This window comes from Balaenoptera musculus, chromosome 19 (assembly GCF_009873245.2).
Source record: "Balaenoptera musculus isolate JJ_BM4_2016_0621 chromosome 19, mBalMus1.pri.v3, whole genome shotgun sequence".
Taxonomy (NCBI): domain Eukaryota; kingdom Metazoa; phylum Chordata; class Mammalia; order Artiodactyla; family Balaenopteridae; genus Balaenoptera; species Balaenoptera musculus.
In genome coordinates this window covers 24117454-24141625 of record NC_045803.1, presented here as the reverse complement: position 1 = coordinate 24141625, position 24172 = coordinate 24117454, and the positions used below count along the sequence as shown (strand labels likewise).

The window sequence follows — 24172 nt, the reverse complement described above, 5'->3', positions numbered from 1 at the left end:
AAACGAGAACTAGTATAATTTCCTAACCAATCTTTGTTTCCTCTGTGTGTATACTTCATAAGTTGCAGTGTGTCCATGAATTTCTCACTCTGAAGTCTCAATATTCTGTTTATACCATTACCCAGCTAACAAATAAAATGACCATTATATTTCATTTTACATAATTTAAAACAAATATTATAATACCTAGAAAAAATGTTGCAGTGGCCACCAAATTAACTAATACAAGGAATGCCTTCAAATAAAGATAAATTAAAACATTGTAAAATCTTTTCTAACCACTTATTTGACAGGAGCTTAGCATTCAGTCTTTCATCCTATTAAGTTTTGCCTTTCAATTGGCCTTGCTCTACAAAAGATGCTTGCTTCCTCTCTTCATTCAAGAAACATTTACCTTCTGCCCACTGACTCTCATAGCCTAGCTGCTATCTGGGGAATAAAGGTATTGCTTTTGCCCAGAGCTCAAGTGAACTTTATTCTGGACATCAAGTTTATCATCTCTTTTGAACATTTCTAATTGTCAGTAGTCTGTATTACAGGAACACTTAAATAATTTTAGTAATTTCAAAGTGGAAGTCATACATATATATATATATATATATATATATAAACTTAGCTGAGAATTCTGCATTTACCAGTAGCTGGGCAGCACGGATTTCAGAGCAACAACTCAAAAACAATTGTTTCATTTTTTTAGAGAATTCCTAATAGGCTTATTTGTGTTTCTTCTTAATTTGTTTTTCTTCTATGTGTAGAACTGACTTTCTTAAGGTTTACACAGAAAGACATATCCCCAAATTGAAGCTCTTCTCCTTCCATGTGAGCCTAGGCTGATAATGAAATTGGGGAATTAAGAGGAAGAGAGTTAAGGACAATATAGAAGAGCAGAACTCACTGGATAGAAATGACTAAACTGAACCCACAAGCTCTAAGAGCAGCCAGGGAGAAAATCAAACTTAAAGTTAAATGATCCGTCAGCTACCTTCCTTTTTTAATGAGAAATAAGACAGATGCACACAGCTTATTAACAATAACAATTTAAAATATCCCAAACTTTGTCACGTGGTAGCTTATCAAGAAAGAACACCGATTTTATAGCCTTGAAGAGAAATTAAAACCAGCCTCAAAAGGCTGCACACTAGATGTGTAAATATTGGCCTCTTCAGAGAAGTGGCATCTGATATATGCACTTTACATGTTATGTCACTTAAACATTTCCCACAGATATTTTCTGTGGGTTAAAATTTTCTGCACACATTGTGTGAAATGGAGAAGACAAGTGTCAAAACCATAGAATTGTACTTTTTTTTTTTTTTTTGGCCTTGCCACGCAGCATGTGGGATCTTAGTTCCCTGACCAGAGATCAAACCCATGCTCCCTGCAGTGGAAGCGTGGAGTCCTAATCACTGGACCACCAGGGGATTCCCTATTTTTTATTAACAGCTTTACTGAGGTATAATTCACTTGCCATACAAGTCACCCACTTACTATATACAATTCAGTGGCTTTTAGTATATTCACGGAGTTGTGCATCTATTACCACAATCAATTTTGCAACATTTTCTTTACCCTAAAAAGAAGCACACCTGCCTTAAGCCATCACTCTCCAATCTCACCATCCCTAAGAAATGACTCATTTTCTATCAGTTTTGCCTGTTCCTAACATTTCATATAAATGCAATCATACAATACATGGTAATCTATGACTGACTTGTTTGACTTAGCATAATGTTTTCAGGGTTCATCCATGTGGTAGCATGTATCAGTACTTCATTTCTTTTTGTTGTTGAATAATATTCCATTGTATGGATACACCATGTTTCATTTCATTCAGTTGGTATATATTTGGGTTGTTTCTACTTTTTTGGCTATTATGAATAACAGACCTATGAACATTCATATACAGATTTTTCTGTGGACATGTTTTCGTTTCTCTTGAAATATACCTAGAAGTGGAATATACTTAGAAACGGAACTCTTTGTTGAACCATTTGAGGAACTACCAGACTATTTGCGAAAGCAGCTACACTATTTTATATTACCATCAGCTATGTATGAGAGTTCCAATTTTTGCATAAACTCACCAGTATTTGTTATTACCTGTCTTTTTTATTGTTGCCATCCTAATAGGTGTAAAGTGTTATCTCATTGTGGTTTGCAGTTTCCTGATGACTAATGATGTTGAGCTTCTTTTTCTGTGCTTAATGGCCATTTGTATATCTTGCTTGGATAGTTGTCCATTTTGATCCTTTGCCCGTTTTATTTTTAATATTTATTTATTTATAAATAGTTATAAATAGTCTTAGTTACAGCACATGGGCTTTTCACTTCACTGCAGTGCACAGGCTTCTCTCTAGTTGTAGCACGTGGGCTCTGTAGTTGCGGCACGTGGGCTTAGTTGGCCCATGGCATGTGGAATCTTAGTTCCCCAACCAGAGATCGAACCTGCGTCCCCTTCATTGCAAGACAGATTCTTAACCATTGGACCACCAGGGATCTTAACCACTGGACCACCAGGGAAGCCCCCTTTGCCAATTTTAAAATTGAGTTATTTGTCTTTTTATTGTTGAGTTATAATAACTCTTTATATATCCTACATAAAAGGCTCTTGTCAGATACATGATTTACAAAATTTTCTCCCATTCTGCGGGTTGTCTTTTCACTTTCTTGATGGTGTCCTTTGAACCACAAATGTTTTTGTCTTGACAATGTCAAGCTTATATTTTCTTTTATTGCTTGTGTTTCTAGTGTTTTCTCATGAAGGAGTACCATATATTTTTAATAGCTTTATTGAGCCTTAATTGACATAGAGTAAACTTTACATATTTAAAGTGTGTACATTGACAAGTTTTGACATATACATACACCTGTCGGAGTCTGTTGCCCACATATTATTTGGGATATTTGTTTTTTATGATTGCATTTTGAAAGTTCTTTATATACAAATCCTCTTATCACAGATATTTCCCCTCATCTCTAGCTTGTCTTTTCATTCTGTGAACACTGTCTTTCAAAGGACAGAAGTGCTTAATTTTGAAAAAGTCCAATTTATTGATTTTTTCTTTAATGGATTGTGATTTTTAGTGTCACATCTAAGAAATTTTTACCTAGTTCAGTCACCAAGATTGCCTCCTATGCTTTCCCCTCAAATTTTTATAGTTCTACATTTTACCTGTAGGTCTGTGATCCATTTTGAGTTAATTATTCTATATGGTGCAAGATAAGGATCCAAGTTCATTTTTTGGTAAATTGTTCCAGCACCATTTGTTAAAAAGACATCCTTTTTCCACGTAATTGCCTTTGATCTTTGCTGAAAATCAATTAACCATATGTGTGTTGGTGAGTATATGTCTTCACTATTCTGTTCCAATAATCTACTGTCCATCTTTGCAGCAGTACCACATACTTTAATTACTGTTGGTTTACAATGAATAGTGAATTCAGGTAGTGTAAATCCTCAAACTTTATTCTTCTTTACCAACATCATTTTGGCCATTCTAGGTCCTTGACATTTTCTGTGAATTTTAGGATCAGTTCATCAATTTCTGAAAAAAAAAAAAAGTCTACTGAGATTTTGACTGATATTACATTGAATCTGTAAGTCAATATGGAGATAATTGACATATTAACAATATCGAATCTTCTGCCCAGTATCAAGTCTTCTGCCCATGACCACTGTGTGTGTGTATGTGTGTGTGTCCTTTCATTTTATTTAGGTCTTTAATTTTCTCAGGAGTGTGTTATAGTTTTCAGTGTACAGGTCTTATTCATCTTTTGTCAGTATGCAAGTATTGCATTTTTTATTGCTTTTGTCACTCGTACATTTTTATTGAAATTGCTGATTGTTGTTTGCTAGCATACAGAAATACAACTGACTTTTGTATATTGATCTTGTATTCTGCCACCTAGCTCTATGTACTTATTAGTTCTAGTAGGTTTTTTTAATAGATATTATAGGATTTTCTAAATAGGTGGTCAGATAATTTATGAATAAAGACTGTTTTTCTTCTTCCTTTCCAATCTTGTTGCCTTTTCTTTGTTTTTCTTGCCATTTACAATGACTACAACCTGTAACTCAATGTTGAATGGATGTGGTGAGAGCAGACATCATTGTCTTGGAGGAACAGTGATCTTAGGAAGACAACATTCAGTCTTTCACTATTAGTATGATGTTCAGTGTACGTTTTCTGTGGACACCCTGTATCATGTTGAGAAAGTTCCTTCTATTCCTAGTTTGCTACAATTATGGATCAGGAATGGATATTGGATTTTGTCATATTTTTCTACCTTTATTGAGATGATCATATGGTTTTCCTTTTTAAATGTATTAATCTAGTGAATTGAACTGATTTATTTTAAAATATTAAAGCAACTTTGCATTCCTGCAATAAACCTAAGTTGATCATGATTTTTTATCTTTTTATTCTATCTGTAGTCTTCAATTTGCAAGGTACTTAGTTCACTGAAACATGTCCATATCAGAATCATGTCATATCTTTACATGGTTCTCTGGTTATCATGAAGCAAGATATATATGAGTTTCAGTGAACACTGTACCATGCAAAGCAAGATCTGACTCTACTGTTGGATTTTATTTCCTAGAATGTTGTTAAAAATTTTTGCATCTGTGTTTGTGAAGAATATTGGTCTGTAGTTTTCTTATAATATCTTTGTCTAATTTGATGTGTAATGTGGCTTCTTAGATGAGTTGGGAAACATGTCTCTCTCAATTTTCTCAAGAGTTTGTGTAGAATGGGTATTATATCTTCTCTAAAAATTTGGTAGAATTCATCAGTGAAGCCATCTGGACCTGGGGTTTTTCAGAAGGCTTAAAACTGCAATTTGAATTTCTTTCTTTATCTTACAAATGAGCTTTGGTCATTTGTGACTTCCAAGGATTTTGTTCGTTTCATCTAACTTGTCTATTATATTGGCACAAAAATTTTCATAACATTATTATCCTTTTAATATCAGTAAAATCTGTTGTGCTGTTAACTGTCTCATTCCTGTTATTTGTACTTTGTGTCTTCTCTCTTTTTAGTTTTTTTAAATGGCCATTCTGGTTGGAAGTTTATCAGTTTTAAAATTGTTCTTCCCAAAGAACTGGCTTTTGGTTTCATTGATTTTTCTCTGTTGTTCTTCTGTTTTCTATTTCTTTGCTTTCCTCTATGTTATTATTTCCTTCCTTCTGCTTATTTTAAATTTCATTTGCTCTTATACTTCAGTTTCTTAAGGAAGAAAGTGAGATCATTGATTTGAGATCTTTCTTCTTTTCTAATAAAGTGTTTAGTGCTATAAATTTCCATCTAAATATTGCTTTAATGACATACTGCAAATCTTGATATGCTGTGTCTTTATTTTCATTCAGTTCAAAGTACTTTGTCATTTCCCTGTGCTGCAGTGAACATTGTGGTACGTGTCTCTTTTTGGATTATGGTTTTCTCAGGGTATATGCCCAGTGGTGGGATTGCTGCGTCATATGGTAGTTCTATTTTTAGTTTTTTAAGGAACCTCCATACTGTTCTCCATAGTGACTGTATCAATTTACATTACCACCAACAGTGCAAGAGGGTTCCCTTTTCTCCACACCCTCTCCAGCATTTACTGTTCGTGGATTTTTTTTGATGGTGGCCATTCCGACCAGTGTGAGGTGATACCTCATTGTAGTTTTGATTTGCATTTCTCTAATGATTAGTGATGATATTGAGCATCCTTTCATGTATTTGTTGGCAATCTGTATATCTTCTTTGGAGAAATGTCTGTTTAGGTCTCCTGCCTATTTTTGAATTGGGTTGTTCGTTTTTTTGATATTGAGCTGCATGAGCTCCTTGTATATTTTGGAGACTAATCCTTTGTCAGTTGGTTTGTTGGCAAATATTTTCTCCCGTTCTGAGGGTTGTCTTTTCATCTTGTTTATGGTTTCCTTTGCTGTGCAAAAGCTTTCAAGTTTCATTAGGTCCCATTTGTTTATTTTTGTTTTTCTTTCCATTTCTCTAGGAGGTGGGTCAAAAAGGATCTTGCTATGATGTATGTCATAGAGTGTTCTGCCTATGTTTTCCTCTAAGAGTTTTATAGTGTCTGGCCTTACATGTAGGTCTTTAATCCATTTTGAGTTTATTTTTGTGTATGGTGTTAGGGAGTGTTCTAATTTCATTCTTTTACATGTAGCTGTCGAGTTTTCCCAGCACCACTTACTGAAGAGGCTGTCTTTTCTCCATTGTATATTCTTGCCTCCTTTATCAAAGATAAGGTAACCATATGTGTGTGGGTTTATCTCTGGGCTTTCTATCCTGTTCCATTGCTCTGTATTTCTGTTTTTGTGCAGTACCATACTTTCTTGATTACTGTAGCTTTGTAGTATACTCTGAAGTCAGGGAGCCTGATTCCTCCAGCTCCATTTTTCTTTCTCAAGAGTGCTTTGGCTATTCGGGCTCTTTTGTGTTTCCATACAAATTGTGAAATTTTTTGTTCTAGTTCTGTGGAAAATGCCCTTGGTAATTTGATAAGGATTGCATTGAATCTGTAGATTGCTTTGGGTAGTATAGTCATTTTCACAATATTGATTCTTCCAATCCAAGAACATGGTATATCTCTCCATCTGTTCCTATCATCTATAATTTCTTTCATCAGTGTCTTATACTTTTCTGCATACAGGTCTTCTGTCTCCTTAGGTAGGTTTATTCCTAGGTATTTTATTCTTTTTGTTGCAGTGGTAAATGGGCATGTTTCCTTAATTTCTCTTTCAGATTTTTTGTCGTTACTGTGTAGGAATGCAGGAGATTTCTGTGCATTAATTTTGTATCCTGCTGCTTTACCAAATTCATTGATTAGCTCTAGTAGTTTTCTGGTAGCTTCTTTAGCATTCTCTATGTATAGTATCATGTCATCTGCAAACATTGACAGTTTTACTTCTTCTTTTCCGATTTGGATTCCTTTTATTTCTTTTTCTTCTCTGATTGCTATGGCTAAGACTTCCAAAACTATGTTGAATAATAGTGGTGAGAGTGGGCAGCCTTGTCTTGTTCCTGATCTTAGAGGAAATGCTTTCAGTTTTTCACCATTGAGACCAGTGTTGGCTGTGGGTTTGTCATATATGGCCTTTATTATGTTGAGGTAGGTTCCCTCTACGCCTACTTTCTGGAGAGGTTTTATCTTAAATTGTTGTTGAATTTTGTCAAAAGCTTTTTCTGCATCTAATGAGATTGTCATATGGTTTTTATCCTTCAGTTTGTTAATATGGTGTATCACATTGATTGGTTTGTGTATATTGAAGAATCCTTGCATTCCTGGGATAAACCCCATTTGATCATGGTGTATGATCCTTTTAATGTGCTGTGGGATTCTGTTTGCTAGTATTTTGTTGAGGATTTTTGCATCTATGTTCATCAGTGATATTGGCCTGTAGTTTTCTTTCTTTGTGACATCTTTGTCGGATTTTGGTATCAGGGTGATGGTGACCTCGTAGAATGAGTTTGGGAGTGTTTCTCCCTCTGCTATATTTTGGAAGAGTTTGAGAAGGATAGGTGTTAGCTATTCTCTAAATGCTTGATGGAATTCGCCTGTGAAGCCATCTGGTCCTGGGCTTTTGTTTATTGGAAGGTTTTTAATCACATTTTCAATTTCAGTACTTGTGATTGATCTGTTTATATTTTCTACTTCTTCCTGGTACAGTCTCAGAAGGTTGTTCTTTTTTAAGAATTTGTCCATTTCTTCCAGGTTGTCCATTTTATTGGCCTATAGTTGCTAGTAGTAATTTCTCATGATCTTTTGTATTTCTACAGTGTCAGTTGTTACTTCTTTTTCATTTCTAATTCTGTTGATTTGAGTCTTCTCCCTTTTTTTCTTAATGAGTCTGGCTAATGTTTTATCAGTTTTATTTATCTTCTCAAAGAACCAGCTTTTAGTTTTATTGATCTTTGCTACTTTTTTCTTCATTTCTTTTTCCTTTATTTCTAATCTGATCTTTATGATTTCTTTCCTTCTGCTAACTTTGGGGTTCTTTTTGTTCTTCTTTCTCTAATTGCTTTAGGTGTAAGGTTAGGTTGTTTATTTGAGATTTTTCTTGTTTCTTGAGGTAGAATTGTATTGCTATGAACTTCTGTCTTAGAGCTTCTTTTGCTGCATCCCATAGGTTTTGGGTCATCATGTTTTCATCGTCATTCGTTTCTAGGTATTTTTTGATTCCCTCTTTGATTCTTTCAGTGATCTCTTGGTTATTTAGTAGTGTATTGTTTAGCTCCATGTGTTTGTATTTTTTACAGATTTTTTTCTGTAATTGATATCTAGTCTCATAGCATTGTGGTCGAAAAAGATACTTGATACAATTTCAATTTTCTTGAATTTACCAAGGCTTGATTTGTGACCCAAGATATGATCTATCCTGGAGAGTGTTCCATGAGCACTTGAGAAGAAGGTGTATTCTGTTGTTTTTGGATGGAATGTCCTATAAATATCAATTAAGCCCATCTTGTTTAATGTATCATTTAAAGCTTGTGTTTCCTTATTTTTTTTCATTTTGGATGATCTGTCCATTGGTGAAAGTGGGGTGTTAAAGTCCCCTACTATGATTGTGTTGCTGTCGATTTCCCCTTTTATGGCTGTTAGCATTTGCATTATGTATTGAGGTGCTCCTGTGTTGGGTGCAGAAATATTTGCAATTGTTATATCTTCTTCTTGGATTGATCCCTTGATCATTATGTAGTGTCCTTGTCTCTTGTAACATTCTTTATTTTAAAATCTATTTTATCTGATATGAGTAGTGCTACTCCAGCTTTCTTTTGATTTCCATTTGTTTGGAGTATGTTTTCCCATTCCCTCACTTTCAGTCTGTATGTGTCCCTATGTCTGAAGTGGGTCTCTTGTAGACAGCATATATACAGGTCTTGTTTTTGTATCCATTCAGCCAGTCTGTGTCTTTTGGTTGAAGCATGTAATCCATTTTTATTTAAGGTAGTTATTGATATGTATGTTCCTATTACCATTTTCGTAATTGTTTTGGGTTTGTTATTTTAGGTCTTTTCCTTCTCTTGTGTTTCCTGCATAGAGCAGTTCCTTTAGCATTTGTTGTAAAGCTGGTTTGGTGGTGCTGAATTCTCCTAACTTTTGCTTGTCTGTAAAGGTTTTAATTTCTCCATTGAATCTGAATGAGTTCCTTGCTGGGTAGAGTAATCTTGGTTGTAGGTTTTTCCCTTTCATCACTTTAAATGTGTCCTGCCACTCCCTTCTGGCTTGCAGAGTTTCTGCTGAAAGGTCAGCTGTTAACCTTATAGGGATTCCCTTGTATGTTATGTGTTGCTTTTCCCTTGCTGCTTTTAATATTTTTTCTTTGTATTTAATATTTGCTAGTTTGATTAATATACGTCTTGGCATGTTTCCCCTTGGATTTATCCTGTATGGGACTCTCTGCGCTTCCTGGACTTGACTTTTTCCTTCCCCATGTTAGGGAAGTTTTCAACTATAACCTCTTCAAGTATTTTCTAAGACCCTTTCTTTTTCTTTTCTTCTTCTGGGACCTCTGTAATTCGAACATTGGTGTGTTTAATGTTTTCCACAAGGTCTCTGAGACTGTCCTCAATTCTTTTCATTCTTTTTTCTTTATTCTGCTCTGCGGTAGTTATTTCCACTATTTTATCTTCCAGGTCACTTATCCATTCTTCTGCCTCAGTTTTTCTACTATTGATTCCTTCTAGAGAGTTTTTAATCTCATTTATTGTGTTGTTCATCACTGTTTGTTTGCTCTTTAGTTCTTCTCGGTACTTGTTAAATGTTTGTTTTATTTTCTCCATTCTGTTTCCAAGATATTGGATCATCTTTACTGTCATTATTTTGAACTCTTTTTCAGGTAAACTGCCTATTTCCTCTTCATTTGTTTGGTCTGGTGGATTCTTACCTTGCTTCTTCATCTGCTGCATATTTCTTTGTCTTCTCATTTTGTTTAACTTACTGTGTTTGGGGTCTCATTTTCGCAGGCTGCAGGTTTGTAGTTCCCGTTGTTTTTGTTGTCTGCCCCTAGTAGGTGAGGTTGGTTCAATGGCTTGTGTAGGCTTTCTGGTGGAGGGGACTGGTGCCTGTGTTTTGGTGGGTGGGGCTGGATCTTGTGTTTCCTGTGGGCAGGGCTGCGTTCGGTGGTGTGTTTTGGTGTGTCTGTGAACTTAGTATGATTTTAGGCAGCCTCTCTGCTAATGGGTGGTGTTGTGTTCCTGTCTTGCTAGTTGTTTGGCATGGGGAATCCAGCACTGGAACTTGCTGGCCATTGGGTGGAGCTGGGTCTTAGCCTTGAGATGGAGATCTCTGGGAGAGCTCTTGCTGATTGATATTACATGGGGCCGGGAGGTCTCTAGTGGTTTAGTGTCCTGAACTTGGCTCTCCCACCTCAGAGGCTCAGGCCTGACACCAGGCTGGAGCACCAAGACTCTTTCAGCCACATGGCTCAGAAGAAAGGGGAGAAGAAAAGAAAGGAAGAAATTTTAAAATTTTTTAAATTATTAAAATAAAAAAAATAATAAAATAGCAACCAAACCAATAAACAAATACACCAATGATAACAAGTGCTAAAAACTAAACTAAGATAAACATAAAAATCAGAAACAAATCAGCCTCACACAGCAAACCCCAAGTGTACAGTTGCTCCCAAAGTCCACCGCCTCAATTTTAGGATGATTCGTTGTCTATTCAGGTATTCCACCAATGCAGGGTACATCAAGTTGACTGTGGAGATGTAATCCACTGCTCCTGAGGCTGCACAGAGAAATTTCCCTTTCCCGTCTTTGTTCGCACAGCTCCTGGGGTTCAGCTTTGGTTTTGGCCCCACTTCTGTGTGTAGGTCACCCTCAGGCATCTGTTCCCCGCCCAGACAGGAGGGGGTTAAAGCAGCGGCTGATTAGGGCCCTCTTGCTCACTCAGTCCAGGGAGAGGGAGGAGTACGGTAGTCATAATTGGAATGCAGGGCGAGCCTGCGGCAGCAGAGGCCACCATGACATTGTAACAGCCTGAGGTGCACCATGTGTTCTCCCGGGGAAGTTGTCCCTGGATCATGGGACCCTGGCAGTGGCGGGCTGCACAGGCTCCTGGGGGGGGTGGGGGGATGTGGATAGTGACCTGTGCTTGCACACAGGATTCTTGGTGGCAGCAGCAGCAGTGTTAGCGTTTCATGCCCGTCTCTGGGGTCCGAGCTGATAGCCACAGCTCGCGCCCATCTCTGGAACTCACTTAAGCAGTGCCCTGCCTTCTGTGGGCACACAGGGAAGGAATCCCCTCTCCTCACACACCCCGAAACAATGGTCTCTTGCCTCTTAGGCAGGTCCAGGCTTTTTCCCAGATTCCCTCCTGGCTAGCTGTGGTGCACTAGCCCCCTTCAGACTGTCTTCACACAGCCAACCCTAGTCCTCTCCCTGGGGTCTGACCTCCGAAGCCCGAGCCTCAGCTCCCAGCCCCCACCCGCCCCGGTGGGTGAGCAGACAAGCCTCTCAGCCTGGTGAGTGCTGGTCGGCACTGATCCTCTGTGCGGGAATCTCTCCGCTTTGCCCTCCGCACCCCTGTTGCTGCACTCTCCTCCGTGGCTCCGAAGCTTCCCCCGCCCATCCCCCGTCTCCGCCAGTGAAGGGGCTTCCTAGTATGTGGAAACTTTTCTTCCTTCACAGCTCCCTCCCAGAGGTGCAGGTCCTGTCTCTATTCTTTTGTCTTGTTTTTTCTTTTTTCTTTTGCCCTACCCAGGTACCTGGGGGTTTTCTTGCCTTTTGGGCAGTCTGAGGTCTTCTGCCAGCATTCAGTAGGTGTTCTGTAAGAGTTGGTCCACATGTAGATGTATTTTTGATGTATTTGTGGGGAGGAAGGTGATCTCCATGTCTTACTCCTCCACAATCTTGGAGGTCCCCCCTCTTTGAGCCATTTTAATCCTGTCTCCAGTATCTCTTTATTTCTGCCTCTGCAGTTATCAGTGCCAGAGTTCCTCTGGGCAGGTCCATTGTTGACATAGTCATAATCCTCTGTCTGTACATCACTTTGAGGGTGCTGATCATTAAGAAGTCTTGACCTTTTCCCAGACCCCCTCATGTATTTTAGGCATATCCTATAATGCCATCTAATGCCTAACACAGTGCCTGGAACTGCTCACAGATTCCTCCTCCAGAACTGCTCAGGTGGCAAAATGTTTCATGTTTTGAGGTGAGAATTGAGGCTAGCTCAATATTTGCGAAATAGTTTGGAGAACATTAGTATCCCATGTCTTGTTAATGCTTGTTCGAGTTAAAGGACTCTAGGGATATCTAAGGCAGATTCATCTTCTGAGGCTGACATCACAGAAAGTGACCGCTCCTTTTGACAAAATAGTCCTTCACAGCACTGTCTGGAGGACTGGATGTGACATTTTATTCTGTTGGGAATGCTGTTCTTCTTCACCACGATGCGAGAGGTGCGGGGCTCTCACGACCCAGGCCACCCAGCTCTCAGATCTCTTCCAGAACAGCCCCCGGGGCAGTTGCGGCTACTGGGGCACAGACACAAGCAGCGGGTGATCAAAGCCTGCAGCTCCCGCCAGGCGCTCTAGGCAGAGACCAGGGCAAGCCCTAAGCCAGGCAGCCGGGTGAACAGACGTAGCACACGGAAAATTCCTGAAGGCACATGCTCCTTGTGCGCTGAGGGGCTGCCTGATTTCTTCTTTTGCTCGTAGATTATTTAATGGTGTTTAATTTCTAAATATTTGGAGATTTTCCAGATATCTTTTATTGATTTCTTTTTTTCCTTTTTTTTTTTTTCCAGCTTTCTGAGATATAATTGACATATAGTGACACTGTGTAAGTTTAAGGTATACAGTATTATTTGATATATGTATATATTGCAAAATGTTTACTACATTAAGGTAGTTAATATCCTTTATCTCACATAATTGCCATTTTCTTATTCTTATTGTTATGGTTAAAAACATTAAAGCCCTACTCTCATAGCAGCTTTCAAGTATATAGTACCGTATTGTTAACTATGGCCACCATGCTGTACATTGGATCCCCTTAACTTAATCATCTTATAACTGAAAGTTCATGTCCTTTGACCGACATCTCCCCATTTCCCCCACCCCTCAGCCACTGGCAACCACCATTCCACTCTCTGTTTCTATAAGTTCAATGTTTTTAGATTCCACATACTAGCGATATCATACAGTATTTGTCTTTCTGTTTCTGATTTACTTCACTTAGCATAATGTCCTCTAGGTTCATCCATGTTGACACAAATGGTAGGATTTTCTTCTTTTTTTAAGGCTGAATATTCAAGTGTATGTATATACCACATTTTCTTTATTCATTCATCCATTGATGGACACTTAGATTGTTTCCATATCTTGCCTATTGTGAATATTGCTGCAACAAACATGAGAGTTCAGATACCTCTTTGAGATCTTGATTTCACTTCTTTTCAATATGTGCCCAAAAGTGGGATTGCTGTATTATATGATAGTTCAAATTTTAGTTTTTTGAGGAAACCTTACATTTTACATCTGCTTATGTCATTAACACCATACTGTGTTGTTCAATTATCAATTATCTTTAAAGAGATTTAAATAACAAGAAAATCTTTTCTGTTTGCCTACGTATTTCACATTTTCACTGCTCTTCATTCCTTTGTGTAAGTGCAGATACTCATCTGGTGTTATTTCCATCTGCCTGATGGACTTCCTTTAACATTTCTTACAGAGCATGAGAAAAATATTGACATAAATGAGTATATAAGTATTATTAACCTTTCAGTGAAAGAAACCATAAATTTTAAAAAGAATAAAAGGCTGGGGTGAAATGTTTATAACATATCAGAGTAATAATAACAGCAGATATTGAAAGTGTGTTGTGCTATGTACTGGGCACTATATTAAACCATTTACCATGTATTTTCTCATTTAATCCTTACAACAGCCATTTGAGGTAATGTACCATTGGGTTTTTTTTTAATTTTTATTGGAGTATAGTTGCTTTACAATGTTGTGTTAGTTTCTGCTGTACAGCAAAAGTGAATCAGTTATACATATACATATATCCTCTCTTTTTTTGATTTCCCTCCCATTTAGGTCACCACAGAGCATTGAGTAGAGTTCCCTGTGCTATACAGTAGATTCTCATTAGTTATCTATTTTATACATAGTAGTGTATATATGTCAATCCCAATCTCCCAGTTCATCCCACCCACCTCCTTTCCCCCCCACCTTGGTATCCATAGGTTTGTTCTCTACATCTATGTATCTATTTCTGTACTGTTTTTACACTCATTTTGCAAATAAGAATATGAAAATAACAGGTAGGGGCTAATGTCCTTAACAATCAGAGATCTAAAAACCAATAATTTAAAAAATTTAAGTGCCAATTCTTAGAAGAAATATGAATAGATAATAAACATAAAAGTAGCACTCAGCTTCTCTCATATAATCAGGAGAATGAGATAATTTTTAAGCTACCCAGTTGGCAAAAATAAGAAGCAGTGTTACTAATATTGGCAAGATATGAAGAAGGGTATACTTGTACACTACTAGAGGTGTAAATTGGTACATTTTTTTAGAAGGCCATTTAGCTTTACCTATTCACATTTAAAATATGCATATCCTTTGACCAGATGACTTCATTTGGAAATCCTTATACAAATTCTCAAGGAAAAATAACGCGCGTGTGTGTGTGTGTGTGTGTGTAATGGGGAACAATTGAAGACAACCTGATTATCAATAGCAGGGTGTTAAAACGAATGATGGCATAGCTGTATAATGGAGTAAGCATTGAAAGGAATGAGCATGTAGGGAAACAGGCAGTTTGATGGGCTGCTGCTGGGGGATATAAATTGGTACAACTTCTCTGGTGGGAATTTTCAAAATAGGTTTCAGAAGTCCTCATTCAGGTTGTATCCCTTTTCCCCATGTGTATGCTATGTTATTGAATGGAAAGAAAAAAGTTGCAGAATAATATGTATAGTAGAACCCAATTGGGTTTGTTTGTGTTTTTTTTTTTTGAAGGATATATGTACTTAAATATTTGTATGTTCCCAGAAGAAGGTTTGTAAAGATGCACACCAAGTTGTTAACAGTGATTTTCCCTGGAAAGGAGGAGTTCAACTTTTTAAATGTCTCTATTACTTGAATTTTATAATAACTTTTGCAATAGTTTTTTTAAAAAAAAGTTTTTAAAAAGTTATATTGGTTGTAATTGCCAAAAACACATAGAGCAGTTGACTCAAAAGAAGCAAGACTGTTTCTCCCCAGGGGTTTCCAAACCAAATGAATCAGAATTCTTTCTTCCTGGGCTTAAACGGAATTTTTTTTTTTATAGTTAAGATATTGGGCTCTACCTGTAGGGCTCAGTGGAGTTTAAAAGAACTGAAATTTTATAGACCCCATGTTCCAGAGTATAATACCAACCTGTTTAGTGAGCATTCAGACAAGAACCGTGGTGCATGGCATTTATAATCTTTACAAACTCATATCAAAAATTAAAATGACAAATTATGCAACTGCAGTTAGAGTTTTTGTTGTAGGTTATGTTGTGTGTTTGAAATTATGCCCAGAGTTATAATACAATAATGAAATCCTTTCATCCCTGTTGTGAAAAGGGAAACCAGTGGCAAATGATCACTCAAAACGTTGCCAGTGTGATGCATTGGTTATAAAAGATTATAGAGGGCTGCCTTGGGAATTCCCTGGCGGTCCAGTGGTTAAGACTCAGTGCTTTCACCGCCGTGGGCCCAGGTTTAATCCCTTGTCAGGGAACTAAGATCTCACAAGCTGCATGGCATAGCCAAAAAAAAAAGAAAGGCCACCTTTATCACTGGTTCTCATGTTTTTGTATAATCTAATAACAAAATAGAGTGTTCTTCATTTCTGTGAAATATCTAGTAAAATTGTTTAGCTAAAAAGGTAGGATGGGTAAATTACCTGGAAAAAGTATTACAAATTAGAATTTTAAAATCAGTTATTAGGCAGGAGACAAAGAAGAAATCATTATTCCTTCTAGTGGAATAACACTATTATATGTTAGGCCTTGATCAAAGCCACCTCAAAGTTTTCCATGTAAATGTTATAATCTGGGAGTTTAAACTATTTGTGTTGGAATTTTTTATCTAGAAAAATAATTTGAAGCCAATCATATATCAAGTACATCAAGGAAATTGAATATTTTGCATATGTTTCCTTACTCTGTTGAACACTGAAAAATTTACCTTTCTTATAATAGAACTTTTTTTTCCTTTCCAAATTGCCCAGACCCAAAGTAATATCCAAAGTAATATTTTCATATGGAAAAAAAGAAATCTGTCTTTATAGTTTTATTTAAAATAATTATTAGAGAAAATTGAGCAGTAATAAAATTTAAGCTTTTTAGCTTATTATTTTCTATGTAACATAGAGGGACCTGAAGGAATGTAAATATTAGAAAATGCCTATAAATAGGAGCCATTACATCAAATCACACCATTTACAAAAGTTACTGCTGCATTTAAAGAAAATATTTTTACATGGCATGGTGTTGCACTACATAAGTAAGAGTGATGATAATACAAACACTTTTACTAAGATCTAAGTGGATGACAGGAATTGTTCTAAGTACTTTGCACTCAGTATTTCATTTCTTTTTTACAACAATTCTTTAAGTACTCATGTTACTCAGTTTACAAATAAGGATCTGAGTCTTCAGGAGGTTAAATAACTTGCTTAAGGTCACATAACTGCTAAATGACAGAGCCAGAATTTGAATCCAGGTAGTCTGGTTCCAAAATCTAAACTCATCACCACTTTGCCTATAGAGTAGGATTCAAAAGGGAGGACTTCATAGCTATGCAAAGTACAACACTTTTTTTTTTTCTATCTTTTATCTGAGAGGTACTGAGCAATATCTACCCTACTGTCCGTTTGGGAAGCTCAAATTGTATCATTGTAGATTTACTGCTTTGGGTTTACAAGACTTAGGGATGTCAGGAATCTCTATTTAAAATGCAGATTTTTACCTAAGGAGTTATACAAATCTAAAGGGATGATGACAGTGTCCAGGAACTCAGTAATGAAACACAGGGTCCACAGCTGTGGAGCAGCAAGGAAGGGCGGAGAGATGGACTTGGAAATCACAAAAGAGGAGAGAGGCCAACAACCGACTAACCTCAGGATTTTTGCCAAAGGCTGAAAAACGATAGCCAACAATTTAAGTTTTTTATGGCTCAGGACAATAATTAGTAAGATGTAGGGATTTTTTTTCATATTACTTCATTGTATACCATTTACCATCTCTTTGATTCTAGTAATTACAGCATAGCTGATGCTACTCAGCATTGATATGTTATATTAACTAAATGCCATTGCCTTTGTCTCACAGCAATCAGCAGGCCTTTTTACTGGAGAATGTCCCTTGTAATAATGCAAGCTGTGAGGGGGCGCGTCGTATGTTTAAAGTCTACTGGGAGCTGATGGACCTAAACCAAATCAGAGATGCAGTGGTTGCCACCTTCTTTGATATTTATGAAGATGTGAGTTCAGAGCTCTTCTGTGTGTTTGGAATCTAATTGCCGTCCACCTTATCTCACTTTCACCCTATTTGACCAGAAAATGTAGATGAGATAATGAAAGAAAATGAGTCAATTAAAGAAAGCTCCTTTTAATGTTAAATGACAGAGGGAACACATTTATTGATACCACTGACTGATCAGTACAGTGAAATATGAAAATGATTTTATCTCATTTTATGCTTGTTTAGATTAAACCACTAGAGAATCATGCTCACAGCAATTGTGCATGTGCACGAGTAGAGAAAAGAACAGCCAACACATAACAGACCCTTAAACCTGCACAAGATCACAGAAGGATGGGTTCAGTGTGTACTCTCTCTTAACCTAGTGAACTAGAGTTGGCATCTATTGCCACAGATTCTTGTGACTGTCTTCTGTTGCCAGGTGGCCTGGGAAAGGCGCTCAGGGCCCTGGTTTTTTTCTTTCTAATGTCAAAAGCCAGTTTATCAAGTGCTTCTGGGCATTGTTGAGGGAAAATAGAATCTTCCAAGCTGTTTTGTTCTTTAAAAGAAAGCCAGTTTATCACTCAGAAAAATAATAAATTCTGATAAAAATGTGTTAAATTCCAGAGTTAATATGTCACAGTATATCCTTGTAAAATAATTTGATTATTTTAAAACATTAAATCTCCATCAAGACATTATGTCCAACCCTAAGCCCGGTTGGTTGGTTTGTTTTTTTTTATAAGAGGCTAATTCTCAATTATATGAATTTTCCAAGTCCTTATTTTCCTCTGTCTCTCTGCTACCAAATCTTGTGTTCGTTCACTTTTCATAAGCAATTTCCAAGCATAAAAGTAATTGGTAAAAATATCACAAGAGGGAAAATCAAGAGAATTAATTACAAATCAATTAATTTCTGTACATAAAAATATCATAAATGAAATTTAAAATTGTGTTTAAATCTGGGAAATAAATTAGCTATGAAAGAATTAAATAAGTAGTATTCTTAACATAGAAAGGGTTTATTCAAACTGACACAAGTCACCAAAAACTCCCACTGGAAAAACAGAACATGATTAAGGCAATTTACAGAAAAAACACAAGTAGCTAATATATGAAAAGATATGATAAATGATCAACCTCATTAAGAGTCAGCAGAATGGAAATTTAAATGAACACACCTTCTTTACCCCCAATAAAATTAACAAAGCTTCCCACTTTTATAGGAAAAAAAAAATAATGGGGGCCAGGGCAGATGAAAAGGTACCTTCTTTCTCTGATGATTGGAAACACTTTGGTAGTCCATATCACAGACCTTTAAAAATTCATGCAAATATGACTGGAAGGAAGTACAAAATTCTAACAGTTATTTTCAGAGATTAAAATTATAGGTGTTTTTTGTTTTATTTATATTTTAATATTCAAGATCTTATATTTTTAATATTTTTATTTTAAACATCAAGTTGAATAAATAAGGTTTATATTTACATGGTAAACATATCATGCATTTTCATCATCTTTTTCATTCAGTCTAGTAGTTTGTTCTTACCATTTTTATGTTTTTTCCAGGGAATCTTGGACATTGTAGTACTAAGTAAAGGATATACAAAGAATGATTTTGCCATCCATACACTAAAAAATAACTTTGAAGCAGATGCTTATTTTGTTAAAGTCATTGGTGAGTATTTGTTTTATATGTTTTATTATTAAGTATTAACATTTAATTTTTTTAATATCCTTATTGTAGTATAATTGCTTTACAATCGTGTGTTCTGCTTTATAACAAAGTGAATCAGCTATACATATACATATGTCCCCATATCTCTTCCCTCTTGCGTCTTCCTCCCTTCCACCCTCCCTATCCCACCCCTCTAGGTGGTCACAAAGCACCGAGCTGATCTCCCTGTGCTATGCGGCTGCTTCCCACTAGCTATCGGTTTTACATTTGGTAGTGTATATATGTCCATGCCACTCTCTCACTTTGTCCCAGCTTGCCCTTCCCCCTCCCCATGTCCTCTAGTCCATTCTCTTGTAGGTCTGTGTCTTTATTCCCGTCCTGCCCCTAGGTTCTTAATGACCTTTTTTTTTTTTTTTTAGATTCCATATATATGTGTTAGCATACGGTATTTGTTTTTCTCTTTCTGACTTACTTCACTCTGTATGACAGACTCTAGGTCCATCCACCTCACTACAAGTACCTCAATTTCGTATCTTTTTATGGCTGAGTAATATTCCATTGTATATACATGCCACATCTTCTTTATCCATTTATCTGTCGATGGACACTTAGGTTGCTTCCATGTCCTGGCTGTTGTAAATAGAGATGCAGTGAACATTGTGGTACATGACTCTTTTTGAATTATGATTTTCTCAGGTTATATGCCCAGTAGTGGGATTGCTGGGTCATATGGTAGTTCTATTTTTAGTTTTTTAAGGAACCTCCATACTGTTCTCCATAGTGGCTGTATCAAATTACATTCCCACCAACAGTGCAAGAGGGTTCCCTTTTCTCCACCATTTATCGTTTGCAGATTTTTTGATGATGGCCATTCTGACTGGTGTGAGGTGATATCTCATTGTAGTTTTGATTTGCGTTTCTGTAATGATTAATGATGTTGAGCATTCTTTCATGTGTTTGTTGGCAATCTGTATATCTTCTCTGGAGAAATGTCTATTTAGGTCTTCTGCCCATTTTTGGATTGGGTTGTTTGTTTTTTTGATATTGAGCTGCATGAGCTGCTTGTTAATTTTGGAGATTAATCCTTTGTCAGTGCTTCATTTGGAAATATTTTCTCCCATTCTGAGGGTTGTATTTTCATCTTCTTTGTGGTTTCCTTTGCTGTGCAAAAGCTTTTAAGTTTCATATAGTCCCATTTGTTTATTTTTGTTTCTATTTCCATTTCTCTAGGAGGTGGGTCAAAAAGGATCTTTCTGTGATTTATAGCATTTAATTTTGTATTCTCTCTGTCAACACACATTTTCCAAAGAGTAAAACATGCTCCTACGTAACGTATGTACAACTCTCCAAAGCAGATGGTCAGCTTCAATGCAACATTACCACCCTATTCAAATTTTGCCAACTGTCCCAACAATGACTTCTTTCTTTCTGACCCAGAAGTCTGTCGAGGAATACCTACTGTCACATCTTCTCCAATCTGGAACAGTTCCTTTTCATGTCCTTATCAGTTTTAAAGAATACAGGCCTTACATTCTGTAGGATAATCCTGTTTCTTCTTTACCCAGCTCAGGATACACATTCTTTGCAGAAACTCCACTACATGGAATTTAGTGGAACCGATGCTGTGCCCTCTCAGTACATCAAATCAGTAAGCACGTGATGTTGACCTGTCCCACCACCCTGGTGATAACCTTCATTATCTGGTCATCTTGATGACTACTAGGTTTCCCCACCTTAAATTCACTATTTCCCCCTTTGTAATTGATTAGTATTTTGTGGAGGGGTATTCTGATATTACTTTAATATACTTTTCCATATCAAATTTCTACCTGCCAGCCTTAGAGTCCATTGACAGCTCCTGCCTGAATCAACCATCTATTTGATAGGTGTCAAAGAGTGATTCTATTTCCAACACCCCTGCATTTTTTAGTTGGCATTCTACTCTAAGGAATATCTTTCACTTATCTCATTTATCAGTATAGATTTGTGTATTTGTATTTTATTCAATAAATAATATCATTTCTTTTAATGTTAAAATTGTTCCCGGTGAGGGCAGTAGGAGCTCCTTCAGGCTGGCTTCTTTATCTTTTTGACGTGTGCTCTGGCAAAACAAGATATTCCAGGTTCATCTTTTACCGCCTTTGCCCTAAGTCTAGAATCTGATCTCTTTCTTCAAGGAGCCCTGGTTCCTTTGAGTAGAGGATGGTATTTTAAAACCCAGTTCTGGGTGCTCAGTGTGCTCGTTGCTACTGGGCTGTTATTTCTTCTAGGTTTTCTCAATGGACAGAACTAAGAAATACAGGTAATGTATCACACACACACAACACACAAATATACATACCTAAAACTATTTTATATATATTATATAACAATGAATTCATACCATTACTTCTATTTCTAATCCAACACAACATTTCAAGGGTTCCTTCTAATCTTTTCTGTTTGTAGACATCTTCTCTAACTCCCATTTTCCTCAGTATAGTTACCTATTTGTTCACTGTTACCCGTTCCCAACCATGCAAGCCATCTACCATCTCCTCCACCTAAGACTTATGTTCATCGTAGAGATCCTGTACATGTTTTGTTAAGAGTATGCCTAAGTATTTTATTTTCTTTGATGTGACTATAAATGTTATTGTGTTTTTAAGTTTAGTTTCCACATGTTTGTTTTTAGTGTATTGAAATACAATTGATTTTTGTTTGTTGATCTTGTATACTGCAACCTTGCTCAACTCACTTATTAGCTCCAGGAGGGTTTTTTTAGATTCCGTGGGATTTTCTACATACAAAATCATGTCATTTGCAAAGAGGGACAGTTTTATTTCTTCCTTTCCAATCTGTGCCCTTTTTTTTTCTTTTTCTTATTCTTATTCTAGGTAGAATTTCCATTGCTATTGATATGTTGAATAAGATTGGTGAGAGTGGGCATCCTTGCCTTGTTTCTGATTTTAGGGAGAAAGCATTCCATCTTTCACCGTTAAGAATGATATTAGCTTTTTGGAAATGCTCTGTATTGTATTAAGGAAGTTTCCCCTATTTCTAGTTTGCTGAGAGTTTTATCATGAATTGGTGTTGAAAGGTAACTGTTTTTGTGTCACTGTTATTATAGTTGATATCAAGACAGCCATATCTGTTCATTTGTGAATGAAATGACACAGTATTTCGTATAAATGTTTATTACAGTTTTGAAGCGGTCATAAATAGCTGAACACAGAAAAGCGACAGAATAATGAATGAGTGTTGAGAGATTTATTTTGAGAAATGAAAATGACAGAAAATGTAATTTTCTTTTCTAACCAGCAAATTCACTCTTATTTGAATGAACTAAGAGTAACTCCCCATCTTCATTACTACTGCAGCCACAGAATACTGGTATTATGAGTCTAACCATTTCTGTACTTTTTATCCATATGACTGTCTCCTGTTCTTTATGATTTTGAAGGGGGTATTATTTGGCTATTTCAGAGCTGCTCAAGAGAAAGTAAGCTTCTTTAAAGAATTAAGTAAAGATACAACAAACTACTTGAAAATGAAATGACATGTCTGAGGTTTTTCTTTAATCCAGGCAAGTGGGAAATGGAGTATAGGTGAAATGACTTTGGCCATGTGTTGTTGACAGTTGAAGCTGTGTGAAGTATGAGTGGGATTCCTCATACTCTTCTTTCTAATTTTGTTTATGTTTGAAAAATTACACGTAAAAATTTTAAAAACCCAAAAGTCTCTTGAGAGTCTGTGGCCTGTAACTTCCTAACCTAAGTCAAGGATGGGTATCACTGGGTAGCACTGCCGTCACCTTAACAGTATCCCAAGGAAAGTTTTCTCCAAACATCACCAAGCTCAGACCCAGAGATAGCCAATTTGGTGTAGGAAGTTTTAGTTTTAGAAAGCAAGATAACTTTGCACTTACGGATATTAACGTAAATATTAATAACATGCTTTACAGAAAGGTCATGGGAAATGAGATAATTTAGGGCAATCATTTGTGAAAAATAACCTTCTAGTTGTCTTGAGATGCTCTTCCACTCTTTCCTTTGTTACTTGTTTTCCTTAAGCAGACAGTTACTAGTATATTATTACCCTTTCAAAGCCATCTACAATGTCCAGAGTTGATTTTGCTCTAAAGTAACTGTTACTCTAATGCTCAAACTAGCCTATGTTAAATGTCACTGTCTCAGTTAAGGAAATTAGGGTACTTAAGCTTCAGTATGTGGCTAGGGAAAGATAATACTATCCTTCTGCCTGTTCCCTCAGTGATTTCCACAACACCACAGATCTACAGAATGCTCTTCACACAGGGGACTGTGTGTTGCGGAATTGGAGGGGTTCCCTAGCTCACCTGAATCAGAACTAGCTCCTAGCTCTAATTTTTTTCTCTTATTCCTGTCAGATACATTAGAGGTTCTGCATTCTCATTCTACTAGTACTTAACACAAATTTCTAACAAACGTATGTGAACCTGTATTTCCTTGGATTTTTAAAATTGTAACAGTATCTTCACCTTTCACTACCCAAATAAGATGAGACCTTTCAAAAGCTTTTATTCCCCTGCCTTCTTCCAGATTTTGTTGAAATAATGTGGAAGTTTATTTCTGGATGACTGATTTGGTAACAGTTACAACCATGTTAACAATGATTATTTAAACTTAACAAGTTTTACTGGCTTTATTGTCACCATTTACATATATACCACATTTTTACCTTTCTTCACTCGAATTCCTATTTCTTTTGATGGAATGCTTCCTCAAGAGATTTTCAGAAAGTTGTACATAGGCTAATATATTTTCTGAGTACTGGTATGTCTTAAAATATCTTTTATTAAGCATAGGATTTTTTAATTTAAAAAATAATGAATGAAAGGTAGGTAATCAATAACAGACAAAAGAAGTTTTCCATATAGAGTCTAAAATAATGTCTAAATGACAAGAATGGGTGGGATGGGGGTCTTTATTTCACACGTGATATTTGATTATGATATTTGCTTGGGATTCATGTGTTTTAAACAAAAACTAAAGACATTTTCAGAGACTGAATGTGA

The 24172-nt window shown here is 36.5% G+C and overlaps 1 protein-coding gene across 1 annotated transcript in view; it reads left to right on the top strand.

Annotated features, from left to right (window-relative positions):
- The window catches only part of ITFG1 (integrin alpha FG-GAP repeat containing 1), a 262992-nt gene that overhangs the window by 163459 nt on the left and 75361 nt on the right, over positions 1-24172 (top strand). Inside the window, exons 11-12 of the mRNA XM_036832521.1 lie at positions 17328-17478; positions 19029-19137. Coding sequence (XP_036688416.1) covers positions 17328-17478; positions 19029-19137 — 260 coding nt within the window. The remainder of the gene's footprint in view (positions 1-17327; positions 17479-19028; positions 19138-24172) is intronic.